General features: G+C 40.7%; 1 protein-coding gene and 1 non-coding gene across 2 annotated transcripts; one reads left to right on the forward strand and one right to left on the reverse strand.

The window, feature by feature from the left end:
- The first annotated feature begins 125 nt into the window (after positions 1-125).
- On the forward strand, positions 126-4,324 carry Sostdc1 (sclerostin domain containing 1). Its single transcript, XM_028768890.1, has 2 exons — positions 126-384; positions 2,907-4,324. Exons 1-2 carry the CDS (start codon positions 180-182, stop codon positions 3,320-3,322), a joined length of 621 nt encoding a protein of 206 aa, XP_028624723.1. The 5' UTR covers positions 126-179; the 3' UTR covers positions 3,323-4,324.
- An 11,238-nt stretch (positions 4,325-15,562) lies between these two features.
- LOC114622476 lies at positions 15,563-15,705 on the reverse strand. The gene has a single exon (XR_003711601.1). It is a non-coding gene; the product is annotated as a small nucleolar RNA SNORA48 (small nucleolar RNA).
- Positions 15,706-15,913: the final 208 nt, after the last annotated feature.

Genomic DNA, 15,913 nt, shown 5'->3' on the forward strand with positions numbered 1-15,913 from the left:
AGGGATCCCACCCCTTCTCTGTGTTTGCACTCCGAAGCCCTACACAACTTTACACCTGAATGAACGCCAAGCCTCTGGCTATATAAAGGGAACCTTGGGGAGGGATTCCACAGTCAATAGTGCAGAAGCAGGGGGAAAGAATTAAAAGGCTCCTCAGCCAAGAAAATCCTCCACGCACCATGCTTCCTCCTGCCATTCATCTCTCTCTCATCCCCCTTCTCTGCATCCTGATGAAAAACTGTTTGGCTTTTAAAAATGATGCCACAGAAATCCTTTATTCACACGTGGTTAAACCCGTTCCAGCACACCCCAGCAGCAACAGCACCTTGAATCAAGCCAGGAACGGAGGCAGGCATTTCAGTAGCCCTGGACTGGATCGCAACAGTAAGTGTGTTTTACTTGTACAGATTTTTTTTTCCTTTTGGGGAGCATCAGCTCCCACTCCTGTAGAATGCTTTTGCTGTAAACTAACGTGAACCATCTATGTTTTTGCAAAACAATCTGGGAGCAATCTGGTACATGTGTAGGCTGGCGTTCTTTCCTGGGTAGTGATTTTAGAGTTAATATAATTAAACCAATGGCTTGATAATGCAAGCACAGACATGGTTTACCCAATGCCCACAGAAAAATGTATCTAGGTATTGAGCTGCTGCTTTAAAAAAAATTCTGCAAAAGGAGATTTCTTTAAAGTGTTGTTCTGTACAGTTTCAGCTCATGTTGTCTTACACTTGGTTAATTTCAGATCATGCACAAATTTGGTCTAAAGGTAACTAACCAGAACTGCGTATAGGGAATCACAAATAATGAAAGGAAGCTTTCAGGAAATATAGAATTGCTCACACCAATGTCTTAAATATGCCTAGTTTGGAGAGGTGCAAAGACTTGATGTTCACTGGTAAACAGGTCTGTACTTACCACAAATTGTTGGAGCATCATGGTTTTCTAAATTGTTCTTTATTCAACAAGTCACATTGAGGTAATTGTGTGTTTCTGTGAAAGACTGAGGATATATTTGTAACAGATTTTAAATAATAGTATGCTAATGTTTGGCACAGGGAGTATTTCTTTACCCTTTTCAGTTTGCTTGATTGACATGCGTGCCAAGTGACTATTAGTTAGAGGGGTTCAAATTTCTTCCTTAAACTTTTGGTTACTCTCTTCCTTTAAAAGATTTCCTGTTAGTAACCAACGTGAAGAAAGACAGAGAAACAGTATACAGGAAACCTTACACAAATCTCTGCTCCTCCACCTTAAACTCCACCCGACTATGAAAAAGAGTTTTGATCTTTGAAAAGTCATATCATAAATGACTGGTGGTATCTCACTAAGAAAACCAAAGGGCTTGACTTGCATGTAGATGATTTCAGAGCATAGGAAGTGTCTGGTCAGTATTGGGTTACTGAACAGTGTGGTGAGTACTCATTGTCAGTGAGAGAAATGTCACCACAAAAATGCCCAGTCTTATACATGCAGGAACAAAAAGGCAGGAGAGTCAAAATAGTTGCTGGCTGTTTCCAGGTACATGCCTAAGGCAGCTGCAGGAAGGTGAGCTGGAATCAAAAGCAGGCAAGCCTAGCACACTGTCCAGCCAAACCGTTAACCCTTTCATGTTAGTCTCTAGCTTCAGCTCTGAATGTACAGACATATGGATGCATATGCTACACACTTCCCTTAAGCTATGAGCCTTAAACTAGACGTTCAGGGTACAAAATTGGAGTGAAACTTCTCTGACTCACTGACCACTTTGAAATAGTTCTCAGGAGTCAGAACAACAGTTTCAACAGGTTTTATTAGTTTTGGCTTGGACACTTCATCTTCCTGTGTTGTTAAGCCTTTCCCTGTCTTTCCTAGTTAATAAGCCCTGATTTTTTTCAAGTTTGTCATAAACAATTCTCATTTAGATAACAAAGGATTTGGATATCAAAGTAACGAGAAAGAGAGCTTGAAGTATTTTAAGATTAGTTTTGTTTTAATTACACGAGGCACGTGACCAGAAGCAACCAATTAGAGAACACATTTATCAAATCCAAAAAACTAAAATGAAAAGTTTTCTATGCCTGATATTCAGGAAATGAACACCGTGGTTCCTTGTGCAGTTGTAAATCAGATATGTTAGGTATTTTTCTGCTATAAAATTCATGGAAATGTAGCCAAGTTGTTATGGCAACCATACGTTCCTAATTTAGGGACGTTTGTATTCTTTAAATGCTGAATTGTGGTGGCATTTTGCATTTCAAACATTTTGCTGCTTATATTTTAAAAACACAGCTTGTGAATTTATGTTTAGAATATAGTTATTAAGTTTGATATGCAAAATGTCATTGGTTGTACCCATATGCATGTGTGACCATGCAGCTGAATTCTATAATGAAACAAAATATTACAGCATGCATATGCACGGTACACAATATTTAAATACTTTCCACATTTTCTCAAGAGATTTTTGAAAAACTTAATTAAAAGCACTTGCCGACATTAACCAGCATGATCCATGAGAATGCGTACATTAAAGTGGACTCTTTGAAGAGTGAATATTACAGGAGTGGAACCCATATTGGGAATGAGACTAAGAGTATGTGACTTTTCCATACTTTAGTAAACAATCAGATATTGAATCACATGAAAGAAATGAGTCTCTCTCTCCCTTGCTGTCTCCCTCTCTATCTCTCTCCCCTCCCCAAAGTTACAGCCTTTATGTAGCCTGACCATCATGATGAAAGCGTATTCCAACCCTCCCTCAGGCTTTCATTGTTAAAATAAAGTATATCGCCGTTTGCTGCAATATGGATGTTATATTATATACATATTATATACATAGTCACTGCAATTTACTTATAACAAGAACAAAACCCAAACACCTTCCGTTGCTTCCTGTCTCTGATGCAGTTCTGTCCTGTTTCCTGCAGGTCGAGTTCAAGTGGGCTGCAGGGAACTGCGGTCCACCAAATATATTTCGGATGGCCAGTGCACCAGCATCAGCCCTCTGAAGGAGCTGGTGTGCGCTGGCGAGTGCTTGCCCCTGCCGGTGCTTCCCAACTGGATCGGAGGAGGCTATGGAACAAAGTACTGGAGCCGAAGGAGCTCCCAGGAGTGGCGGTGTGTCAATGACAAGACACGCACCCAGAGAATCCAGCTGCAGTGTCAGGACGGCAGCACACGCACCTACAAAATCACTGTGGTCACGGCGTGCAAGTGCAAGAGGTACACCCGGCAGCACAACGAGTCCAGCCACAACTTTGAAAGCGTGTCGCCCGCCAAGCCCGCCCAGCACCACAGAGAGCGGAAGAGAGCCAGCAAATCCAGCAAGCACAGTCTGAGCTAGAGCTGGACAGACTAGGAAGCATCTGCTACCCAGATTTGATTGCTTGGAAGACTCTCCCGAGCCTGCCACTGCTCTTTCTTCACTTGAAAGTATATGCTTTCTGCTTTGATCAGGCCCAGCGAGCTGTCCTTCTCTGAGACCTTCTCTGGGACTAGCTTTTCCTTTGCAAGTTTCTCAAGATGTAATGAGTAGTTTGCAGTGAAAGCCAGGCATCCTGTAGTTTCCACTCCCCTCCCCCAGTCTTTTCTTAAAAAGCACCTGATGCTGCTTCCTGTTACAGTTTAAAACGCTCCATTCCCTAGCCCACCCTTAACCCTTCCCAAACTAAATCCCTTCGAACGGGAGAAGCTCATCGAAAAATGTATCTTCACAGAACATTTAAGAAAGGGGCTTTTCCGGTAGTTTTTATGGGAACAGTTTGACAGCCAGGGGGTTAGCTTCCTTTGAAAGAGAGTCAAACCTTGTGACATTTCAACTTCAAAACTAAGCCCGGTGGCATTTTCCAGTCTCAGTGTGAAATTTTCCCCCACATGTTGACCTCTCTTGGAGTGGAATGTCAGCAATGCATGGCAGCAGCTAATAGGTAAAGCTGGTTATTTATTTGTCAATGTTATTATTTAATGAGCTCTCGCATGTGATTTTTTTTTTCAAAAATGTTAATTTTTTTATGTTTTGAAACTTTTTCATGTACCTAAATATTTCCCAATATGATTTGTGGTTGGTCTAGAAATATGAAAATACATGTTGTAGATATGTAAAATATTTTAGTCTTCTTATATATTACATGGTTCATCATACACTTTGTCGTTAGCATGGTTCTCTGTAAAGCTGAAGTATGTAGTACGTTATTATTTAGTTCATGAAATCAGAAGGCAGCTTGACCTTCAATGCCATTGGCTTCTTTTAATAAACATAAGCACTGCTAAATGCTGTCTTCCTTGCCTCTAACATGTATAAAAAGGTATATGCTTGCAACATTGTAAAATAAAGTTATGAGTGTAATCGTTGCTTTCTGTTATTGCTGGAGATCAAACTTAGGTCCGAGGAAGTGCTAAGCCTGGATTCCACTCCTGAGCTAAGCTCCCCTGCCCCCAGAAAATGGCCTTTCCCCCAAGTCACATTCAAGTTTTGCTAAGACTATTTCCATGAAGAGGGGGGAGGGGGAAGGAGGAGGGACAAGGCATGGGGCACCATATCTTCAGAAATTGAGGTAGACTGGAAAGATGGGCGGTCCAATGGTGAGTTGTAAGGAGCACATCCGTTTCTAACCTCTGGGTGGGAGAGACAGTTAAAAGGCGTCCATGAAGTTACCTCAGAAGTTCTGGGTGCGGGGGGGGGGGGGGGGGGGGGGGGGTTGAGGGGTGTGGAACTCACTGAGCAGCTAAGTTTGAGAGGATAGGAACAGCGATGAGGAGAGAATCTTACTTTAGGGAACTCTGAACACTCTAACGTGGTCCCAATCACAAAATGACACATTCCCAGCTTATTTTATAGTTTTGTCAGTTTGGCATACTGTTAGACTGAGTAACATGACAGCTGGACCCGATCACCTGGTCAGATGATTTATGTTAACTCACGCAGGCGATTGAATTTTCTACAAGAGAACAATCACAGTGGCTGGCTTTCCCCTTAGCTGATGGGCAAGGAGAGCTAAGGAGTCCTCCAGTGAGCTGAGTTGTTCCTGTTTGGTAGTCACAAGTCTGAGTGTCACGTGTATATACAGAATGCTGTCAGAGGGGAACACCGAAGCACCGAAAGAGCTCCAAGTTAGAGAATAATATCAACTGTTGCATTAGCGATAAGCAAGTGTCATTTTACTACTGATTTATCCTCCAGATCTTAAACTGGTTAAAATTACATCATACCAACGCACCAGACATTCACAATTATATCACTATACCAAAATGTGTGATTTCATACCCCGGTTTTGTTTGCTTGGTCGCAGAAACATGCCCGGACAATGGTTTCAAATCCAAGAAGACTCTGTCCTTTACTAACCAAACACTGGATGAACATCTCGGTGAAGAAAAACAAGGGCAAATTCTGATTAACCAGGGCACAGGGTGTGGAATAAAGTAAGCCCACAAACAAGACTTCCAACAGTCTCCACTGAACGAATGACTGCACCTAATTTTCATGCTCACATTCAATTTGCCAGTCCGTATCTGGCTGTGTTACACTGGCGATGAGCTCACTGTGCAGTATTTAATGAAAAACGAGAAGAAAAGCTTGGCAGTCAGTTGGAAGGGCCTGGAGTACAATCTCTTCCAGTGAAGTAAAAATTAAAAATCAACCAGAAGAGCAGATTTTAGTTATTATCTTTTTTTTTAAGTACTGTGTCTGAATTGCTGTTTATACTTTGGATATTTTTTTTGAACAGTCAATTCAGGTTCCAATTTGATAAGTTGTACACAACTTTATTATCACCTTACTAACTATCATTTCAAAAGGATAGATTATGGTCATTTTTACCACAGAATGGCCTCTGGTTTACACTCAAAAGATCTACCCATGAAAACATTGACTCAGTACATTTGTTTTGGTTACTATGGGTAAAGGGACATTTTAAGTACTTTGGAAGATATGTAGGTGGATATATTGATAATTATAGCTATATTGGACAGTTATACATACATACATATCAGTAAGGATAGGGAAGAATAATTACTATGACATATGCAAATGGATAACATGTATAGTGTGCTGCCCTTAAACCAAGCCTTTCAAGTGTCTATTTGCAGGGCCAGCAACACTGGTGCCGGTTACCAAGGCTGACAAGCGTAGTTCAATCTCCAGGGCCTACATGGTAGGTAGGAGGTGAGAACTCATTCCCTCACTAGGTTTGTCTGCATACCCCCACACATATTAAATAACAAATAATAGATAAATAAATTTAAATCTATTTGTAAACAATTAGCATTTTAGTTGCTAGTCACTATTATTTGCTAACTATACTAATTATAACTAACCAATCTGCACTGGAAGTGGAAGTTCAAGACTACAAACAATAAAGAACAAAAGATCATAATTGAAATGCTTAATCTTTTTTATTTTACTGCATTTTTTAAAAAATCCATCAGATGTAGTGTATAAGCATATTTAATTTAACAGGCAGTATCTCTGATGGAGATTTAGATTAGTATAGTGCTAGTCTAACACACACTGGGTTCAGTTGCCAACACTACAGAAACCCTGGGCGTGGAGATGCATGCCTGTAATTTCAGTTGTTTAGATGATAAAGGCAAGGATATGCTAAATTCAAAGTCATCCTTGGCTATTTAGTGAGTTCGAGGTCAACCTGGGCAACATGAGACCCTATCTCCTAATAAAAACAAAAAATAAGCAAACAAACAAAAAAAACTCCAACCAAACAACCAAAATAAACTTTAGTCAATTCCTGCCCTTTCTTAAATGGGTAAAAGGTAACAATATTTTATTATGTAATATCAAATATGACATTTTTATTGAACACTAATATTTACAACAAGAGCTTGTAAGTGAAGAAAATAATGTGTAGCAGCAGGAAAATAAAAATTACCCAATGTCAAAATTAGTGTTTAGTAGCTTCCTTTTTATACGTTTGATTTTTTTTTTATTATCATTAGGAATACCTAGGTCTTAAAATCCACCTTATTTTATTTGGAATTAGAGCACCGTCTGAATTATATTTAAATTTCAACAGTACTTGCTAATCTTAAAATAAAAATTTATACCAGTTGATGGTGGCACATGACTTTAATCCCAGCACTTGGGAGGCAGAGGCAGGCAGATATCTGAGTTCGAGGGCAGCCTGGTCTACAGAGTGAGTGCCAGGACAGCCAGGGCTGTACAGAGAAACCCTGTCTCGAAAAACAAAACAAACAAACAATAACAACAATAATAATTCATTTCATGCCATGAGATTTCCTCAGAAGACAGTTTTAGTAAGAAAAGAAAGTCATGTAGGTGGCCACCACAGATATTTGAACAAATGAGAAAAATCTCAATATTTATTCAGCCACAAAGAAATAAAAACTGGGCCAGTGAGATGGTTAAGTACAGGAAGAAGTGCTTATCTCCAAGTCTGATGGCTTAAGTCCCTAAAACCCAGAAGGTGAAAGGAAGGAACTAACCCTGCATATCGTCTTCTGCATGTGTGCTATAATATGCAGGTGTGTACATGTACTCGTGCACAGACCCTCGTGCACACAGACACGTACATGCACATTTTTAGGGCACTGATTTGACTGGAAATGAACACATTAAATGAAATAAGTCAGATTCAAATACTTTATGAGATATAGGTTTAAAATAAAAGATATGCAAGTATAAGGGAGAAGGAGGTATACGGAGAAAGGAACAGGAACGGGTTGTGAAGGTGCAAGGGTTGGTCTTGATTGTCAATTTGAAGGTTCTAGAATGACCACAGAAACAAATCTCTGACACTTCTGTGAGAGATTATCTAGACTGTCTTAACTGGGATGGGAAGGTGCACCGTAGACCTGGTTGTACCACGGGCTGAGGTCCTGAACTGAACAGAGAAAAAGAGTGTGAGTGGACCCGAGCTTTCATCTCTCTCTGCTTCCTGACTATGCACATAATGTATCCAGCTACCTCCTGCTCTCAGCGATACCTTCTCTGCCTTGAAGGACTGTAGTCCTCAGAACTGTAAGCCCACATTAAACTGTGCTATTTTGTGTTTGGTCAACTTGACACAAGCTGGAGTCATTTGGGGAAGAAAAAAAAAGGGATATCAGTTGAGGAAATGGCTCCATTAGTTTAGTCTTGGGCAAGTCTGTGGGGCTTATTTTTGATTGATGATTGATATGGGATACCCCCAGCTCACTGTAGATAGAGTTCTTCTCTTGGTTTCCACCCACATGGACTATGATCAGGTCATGTAAGCCAAGTAACACTTTCCTGCCCAGTTTGCTTTTACGTATGGTGTTTATCACATAACTAGAAAGCAAACTAGGACAAATCCTTCCTTAAACAAAAGAGAGATTTTCTTTTTATCTCTATGTACATGTATGTGTTTGCATGCAAGTATGTCCATATGTATGTGGGTACACAGAAGAAGCTGACAGATCTCTTGGAGCTGGTTATAAACTATTGCAAGCCACCTGACTTGGATGTTGCTATTTGAACTAACATCTGTTTTAAGAGTACAAAGCACTCTTAACCTCTAAGCCACCAGTCCAGCCTGCCTTCCTTTTTATTTTTAGTCTTTGTGAATATGCATGTACACTCATGTGGCCAGCTCACATGGAAGTCAGAGGGTCAGGTGTCACTTGTCTGAGATAGGACCTCTTGTTTGCTACTGTATACACTAAGCTGGCTGGCCTGCTAGTTTCCAGGAAATCTTTCTCTATCTCCCATAGGAGCACTGAGGTTACAGACACATTCTACTGCCTCCAGTCTTCTGCTCATTCTGGGGAGTTGAAACTCAGTTCCTAATAGTTGCTCAGACAGGTTTTATCCGTGGGACCATGTTCTCAGCACACACTCTTCTTTGAGTTGCTTTGACATGTATTTTATATCACCAATGAAGCAAGAACTTAATATAAGGGAACTATGATGAATATTATATGCCTGATTCAAATATCATAACAAGTTCCACCATTTTCCAATATATATATATATCTCACATCTTAAAAAGCATGTCAGTTTCCTGGTGGAATCCTGATAGAAGCCCAGAAGTTTTGTGAGACGACTCAGTGCCAGAGAAGAGCATCCTTCATTTTTGAACACAATTCCTTCCCTCAAGAACAGATAAGCCAGCATGTTTCCACTGGAACATTTTTTGAATTCAAGTGGTCCATTTCTGAGCTAGGCAAATAGTTGCCAAGTCGAAATCTTTGTTACATCTGAGAAGAAAGGCTGCTACAGCAGAGATCCCAGCATGCATTCTGGTTACTGGTGTCCTTTAGGTGTGTGAATCATTCCCACAATGCACTTGATATATTGGCCTAGATAGTTTACAAATTGTTTCGAAAAGCTGTATCATAGGTGTTATGGCAAAAATGCTCATGGAGAGATGGTTCTGTTTCCAGGATCAAATATTAGTCACATGAATTAATACCAAGCTGACTGCATACTTATCTCTAGAGAGAATCCAACTGAGTAGTATTGTACCACCAGGTATAGCTGACTTGCTGAGTTATTTTCTGTTAATTGAGTTAAACAGTTGAAGAACTTCTATAAAGAAATGAGATATTTTCTTTAACATTAGTAACTGAAAATCAAGACTTGTCCTATATTACTGATTTTATTTTCAGCCACGAAAATAAGGACAGGATGTTTAAACTGAACGACTTTGTCAGAGGCTCACAAATTTTGTCCCTAGTTTAAGGTCATCAAAATGACAAATTGTTTGACATGGCTTAAGGATAAGCTGCCGTGGAAGCTCAGCCGTACTTTTGCTTTCATTTTTTTTTAAATTTTGTGCATGTGTGGTGCATGTATATGTATGTGTGCGCTTGTGTGCCTGCGAATTTGTGCACGTGTGTGTGTGTGTGTGTGTGTGAATGCACGCGTGCATGCACGCACGTGTGTAGGCCAGGATTGAATGTGGAATATCTTTCTGTCACTCTCTTCCTTGAGATAGGTTTCTCACAGACTGGAAGCTCATTGATTGGCTAGGCTGGCTGGTCAGGAAGATCTCAGGGGCATCCTGTCTCTGTCCCCCAGCTCTGGGATCTTGTGGATGCTGGGGATTCACACTCAAGTCCTCATGCTTGCTGAAAAAACACCCTTACTCACTGACCCATCTCTTCAGTGCCCCTTTTGTATTTTTGTCCCTTTTAATTATATTTTTTAGTTTGTATCCAAAACAATAGATTTCATTCTGATATACATATGTTATATTTTATTTATTTACAATAGAGATGTCATCCTCTTTCCCCATTTCCCCTCCCTAGAACCCCTATCCCATCCCCTCTCCTCCTTAACGCTTTTATACCATTTTGATTACATGAATGTATTAAGGTCAGTTCTAGGTTGACGGCCTAGCAATATGATAGATGCAAATAGTCAAGGAGCAAGCAATACAATAAACACAAATAGTCAAAGAACAAGCAAGGCATTAAACCCAATTATGTGAACACTCCCATGATCACTGTTTCTAAGGGCTTATGAGGATGACCAAAGAATCTGAGCCTACTTCCCTGTCCTAGCCCAAGGTCATTTTCATGTCTGAAATTACTTCTTTGTTCAGCCTAAGATTTAGATTCTTGCCTGAGATTACTTCTTTGTTCTAGCCTAAGATTTAGATTCCTTCTGGTATTGGGTGACCATTCTCTGATGGAGACACACCAGAAGTAGCCCAGAAACTCAGTGTGTTTATTTTATACATCTGAACAGAGTTGGTAGGTTTTGGTGGGTGGTGTCTATAGGGAACAGTTTGATATTGCAGTCCCCTGAGGAGGAAGCTGCCATTGATATTGTCTACATACACTGTCAATAGGCATACTTGGACCAGGGGAATGCTTTGCTAGTTCCGTGGGTCTGAGACTTTGGAGTCCATTACATGGCTGTACTCATGTCAACAACTCCCATGTACTCACGACTTCATTCACGCTTTATGTATTCTCTCAGGCTATTCTCTTCTTCCCATAACTCCTATTACCCTCCTCTCCTGTGGCTGATTTGCCTGTATCCCACAAATAGCTGCCCCTCTGCTTTTATCTTTAGAGTCTTCAAGTGAAAAGGCATCCATACTTCTCTTTCTGAGTCTCACTCACTTTTTCTTAACAGAATGATCTCTGACTCCATCTGTTTTCCTGCAGTGTTGTAATTTTGGTCCTCTTTAGAACCAAATAAAACATTATTAAATGTGTGCACAGCACTTTCTTTATCCATTTATCTGTTGGTGGGCATCTAGGCAAAGAACACAGCAAAGAACATGGGTCCGATTCCTTTGGCTATATGTCAAGGAGTGTTTTACCTGGAAAATATAGAAGTCCTGCTATTAGGTGATTTCAGAGCCTCCACACTGACTGCACTAGTAGGCACTGTTCTTGTTGGTATATAAGTGCTTCTTCACCAGTATCTCCATCCTTCTTTATTATAGACATTCCAATGGGGGTGAGATGGATTATCTCAGTTTGCATGTCCCTCGAACTCATTATGTTTTCAATAGAGATAAATTCTTGATTTGACATTTATTTTTCATAATTTGTACAAACTTTAACTTAAAAATAATCTTGCAGGGAGAGTAAATATGCTACAAAAGGATCAGTGAGCACTTGGATTTGCAAAGTGGTTAATTTAAATTTGACATTTAGAGACAGCTTAAAACACTGAGCACGGCCATAAGGTAATCAGAGCTTTTTAAATTGTTCTCTACAGTATGCAATTGACACTTCATTTTATTTAAAACACACGACAATTTTGCTGTCTGAATGTCCTAATTGTTTACCTCATTTCCTCTTTTACTTTTCATCCATGGTTCATAAACGATATTTTTTTTTGCTTTAAACATATTTTATTTGTATTATTTTGTGTTATTCTGCATATGTCCATGTTTATGTGGGTGCCTGTGGACTCCAGAAGAACGTATTAGACCACACAAAGCTGGAGTTACAGGCAGTTGTGAGCATGAAACTGATGTCAGAGCAGAAAACTGAACTCTGCTCCTCTGCAAGAGCAGCTTTTGTTCTTAACAGCCGAGCCATCTCTTAACCCCAAGTTTTTGCCTTTTGAAGAGATGTCTCAATCTCAAAGAATTAAAAGAAACTTTCATGTCATGGTTTTCCTTATTACAAATCCAACCCCAAACCTGCCAAGTGCACTAACAACCTAACGAAGGGGTTTTAATCTACTTCTGACAATATTTTTTCCGAGTTATTAAGTCGGTCTTCTTTTTATTGCAATAAGTATTTCATATTTAATCTGTGATTGTTTGGTATTTCAAAAAGTAATAACATTGTCAACTCAACCAGTTTGTGGTAGATAAAATGCAGACATGACTTGGAGGCCAGCCTATCTGGCACACTGTGTTCCTAAACAAGAAGCCCGTTGAATTATGTTTCTGAGTGTGCCTAGAAGTCAGAACACTGGATTCTGAAGTACCATAAGTAACTGGTCTGCTGAGCAGTCTGCACTCTCCAAGCCTCCTTTTATGTGCTTCTTCCAACCAGAGGTAATGTGCTAATCAACCATAGTCAATAGCCTTCCACTATTTAAGTAGTTATTCACATACTATAAAGTAGATGTGGCTCCCAGGCGCGATCTCTGGAGTGGTTTTCTCCATGCCTTTTACCTACCTATTGGCATTTTGTTCTTGTAAGGTGACTCCTGATAGCCCAATTGCAATGGGTCTCAGAATGTGTGGACTTGAACCTAAAAGTCTGTTGTGCTGCTAATTGGTTGAGTGAACTCATAACTGTAGCTTCAGCTTCCTCTGTCTCTGTTATTTGACCAGTAAGATAAAGTGACTGAATTACACGATATCTAAAATGTCTAGAGGCTCTCAAGCCTTCTCTTATCTCAAACAACATGATTGCATTTCCATCTGTAGTGACAGACACAAACAAGGTTTGATTTATACTACGCTCTAATTCTGATTATGTTTCTAGTTCACTCAGTCATGTAATTTCAGAGTAAGATTTTGGTCAGAGTCTTTATGAAGGTTGACATATTCTCTCATGTTTACTGTTTCTGGAAGTTAGGCAACATATGTTGAAAGTAGAGAGCTGTCAACCTCAGAGGACCAAAACTTGAGCATCTTTCAGGCACTTTCTACTCTGTACAAACACTGGGATCATATTAAGGACCAACAAAAAGTGGGAGAGCTTTGGAACAAAACACATTAGAATTTTCTTTCTTATTAAAAAGTTTTCCTGCTGATCTATTACCTATGTGATTCTAGAGAAAATGACAAGAAAACGGGAGTATAGCTTATAAGGTTTTATTGTAAAATAATGTTATGATTTTATTAAAACGTTTTCTTTGAAAAAATGCTAAGCATGTATATTGTGACAGCAACAGAATAGAGATCTTTCTAGCAGAAAAAGTTATGCTTCTTTAAAATCATTCGCCAATCAGTTCCTTCATTTAGCAGTTGCTGGGAACGTAGTCTGTGCCTATCAGGTTCTAAGAATACAGCAGTATACAAATGGTAGTCCAACTGGGAAAAGAACACTGTCAAGTGTGAAGGCAAATACACACCATCCTGTTCTTGACAACATTGCTGTCATGCATTTCCTGAGTTGAACTATTTGGACAAAACAGCAGAAAGAATATATTTCAGAAGACAACACTGATATTACTACATTTGAGTTTAACGTTTGATTTAAGATTTGAGTGAAAGTCTTGCAAGTAAGAAAAATCTTGCAAGAAGAGTGGGGGGGGGAACTTATCTGTTTTTGATTATGAAGTCTGCCAAGTACAGCTGAAACCTCTATTTTTAGTTCATGTAATCTTAGGAAAGATTTTCAAAAGCATCTATCTTCGTATATAAAAGTACTAGATTAAAGACATTTAATTTTCGCGTGTGTGTGTGTGTGTGCGTGCGTGTGTGTGTGTGTGGTATATGAACGTGTATGCATATGGGCATGGGTGGGTGCGTGAGTCTGTATGCATGTTTGCAGCAACAGGATGTTAACATCACACGCCATTTTCTAACCTCTACTATTTTTGAAACAGTTTTTTTTAAACTGAATGTGGATGGTGATGTTTTGACTAGTTTGTCTGGCTAGCAAGTCTTCAGGATCTGCCTGTCTTCAGGCTCCCCCCCCCCTCCCCGCTGGCTGTGATGCCCAAGTTTATTACATAGGTGTAAAGCCAAAGGTCGTTGTTGTCAAGTGTCTTCCTCAATTGTTCTCACCCTGATCCCCTCTTTTGAGTTAGGGCCTCTAATTAAACCTGGAGTTTGCTTGCTTGGCTAGGCTTGATGGCTAGCAAGCCCCAGGGATCCTCCTGTCTTCACCCCTGGAGTGCTAGAATGCAGCCGGATGCCTCTCTACCTAGTGGTGTATGTATGTGTGAGGGGCTCCATCTCAGGCTCCCATGTTTGAGCAGCAAGACCTTTTCTGTCTAAGCCTACCCCAGATTCCAACTCTTTATATTCATTCAGTTGCTTTTTGAGATCTTTCCTCTTCTAACCTTTATACTAAAATTGAAGGTTCCCATTTATTAGTTGAAATCATTTTCTTGTTGGAGATAACATGAGGGTGATTCTTTGTGAGTTTTATATCATGCACTCCAGTCCAGCTCACCTTCCTGTCCCCTCATATCCACCCTTTGTCCTTGCAATCTCTCTCTCTCTCTCTCTCTCTCTCTCTCTCTCTCTCTCTCTCTCTCTCTCTCACACACACACACACACACACACACACACACACACACACACACACACATTCACACGAGCATAGAAAACATCTCATTGTGGAAGCTGTAGTATGTCACAGTGTGCCCCACATCTTCACTCACAAATCTTCATTGCCATGAGTCACTGGTCTGGTTCTAGAGCTCTCTCTGGCTTCTGTGACAACATTAATATTGGAACCTCACTGGAACTCCTGGTTATCCTGTTGTTGCCCTGTGTCATGGAGACTCTGCAGCTTTGGCACAGCAGGAATGACCCTTTCATACATACCGACTGTTTGTAGATTTTGGAGTGGGCCAGATCAGCCCTGAATGTGGGCCTGGGTTGTAGGTGAGCTGGTTAGCCTGCCAGCTCTCCCTTATCAGAATCAACAGGGTGAGCTCTCCAGCACTGTTTCAGCTAGGTGACCCAATGTTGCCATCAGCAGATGGCAGGGTCCACTTTCTTGCTCTTATGCCCTTGGGGCTGGCCAACTAACATCTATGCCTCCAGAGCCAGCTTTTCTTTGCTGCTCAGTCTTGGTTTGGGGATTACTTTCCTAGTGCTACAGTCTGGAAGAGGCTAGGCCAGCTCTCTGGTTCTTATACCCTCTGGGCTGTCTTACCTGTGCATTAACCATCAGGGTCATCTCTACTGTGCTGCCCAGGCCATGTGTAGAGCCCATCTTCCTGAGAGCTGCAGCCAGCAAAGAACAGGCCAGCTCTCCCATTTTCATGACCCCAGAGCCAGCTTTCCAGTCTGCCACAAGGTGGTGAGGGAAGTGGCAGGACATCACTCCTGTACCCATTCCTGGTGGTGGTGGGTCCAGCTCTCCACAACTTTTGCTTTGCGGTTGGCTCACTTACACCCCTCCTGCACCATGTGGCCTGGCATGGCGGAAGGAAGGTTTCTATCTTCCTCCTCCCATCAAGAGTGGCCTGGATTTGATTTGATTTTTGTATGTCCTAGGCATCAAACAGTTCCGGCCACAAGACAAGCATCAATCTAGGGCCAACAAAGAACTGCTATCTGCTCTTCCCCTGACTGATATAAGAATACCACCACCATTAAAGTGTCTCTTTGTCCATTGCCAGCGGATGATATCATGAGTTTTAAGGCAATAGTTGCAGGCAACTTTAACAACTATGCAGAGCTGTTCATCCGTGCCATTACATATTACTGGCGTCTACTAGTTAGAAAGACATTTATAAACAGCAGTACCCTTTGAAACACAGCCTCTGTAATCAGTTTGCTCTGGACAGGGGAGTGTGGTGATAGGATGGTGTCTGGCTGGTTACAGAAATCTT

This window comes from Grammomys surdaster, unplaced genomic scaffold (assembly GCF_004785775.1).
Source record: "Grammomys surdaster isolate TR1022 unplaced genomic scaffold, NIH_TR_1.0 188, whole genome shotgun sequence".
NCBI classification, from domain to species: domain Eukaryota; kingdom Metazoa; phylum Chordata; class Mammalia; order Rodentia; family Muridae; genus Grammomys; species Grammomys surdaster.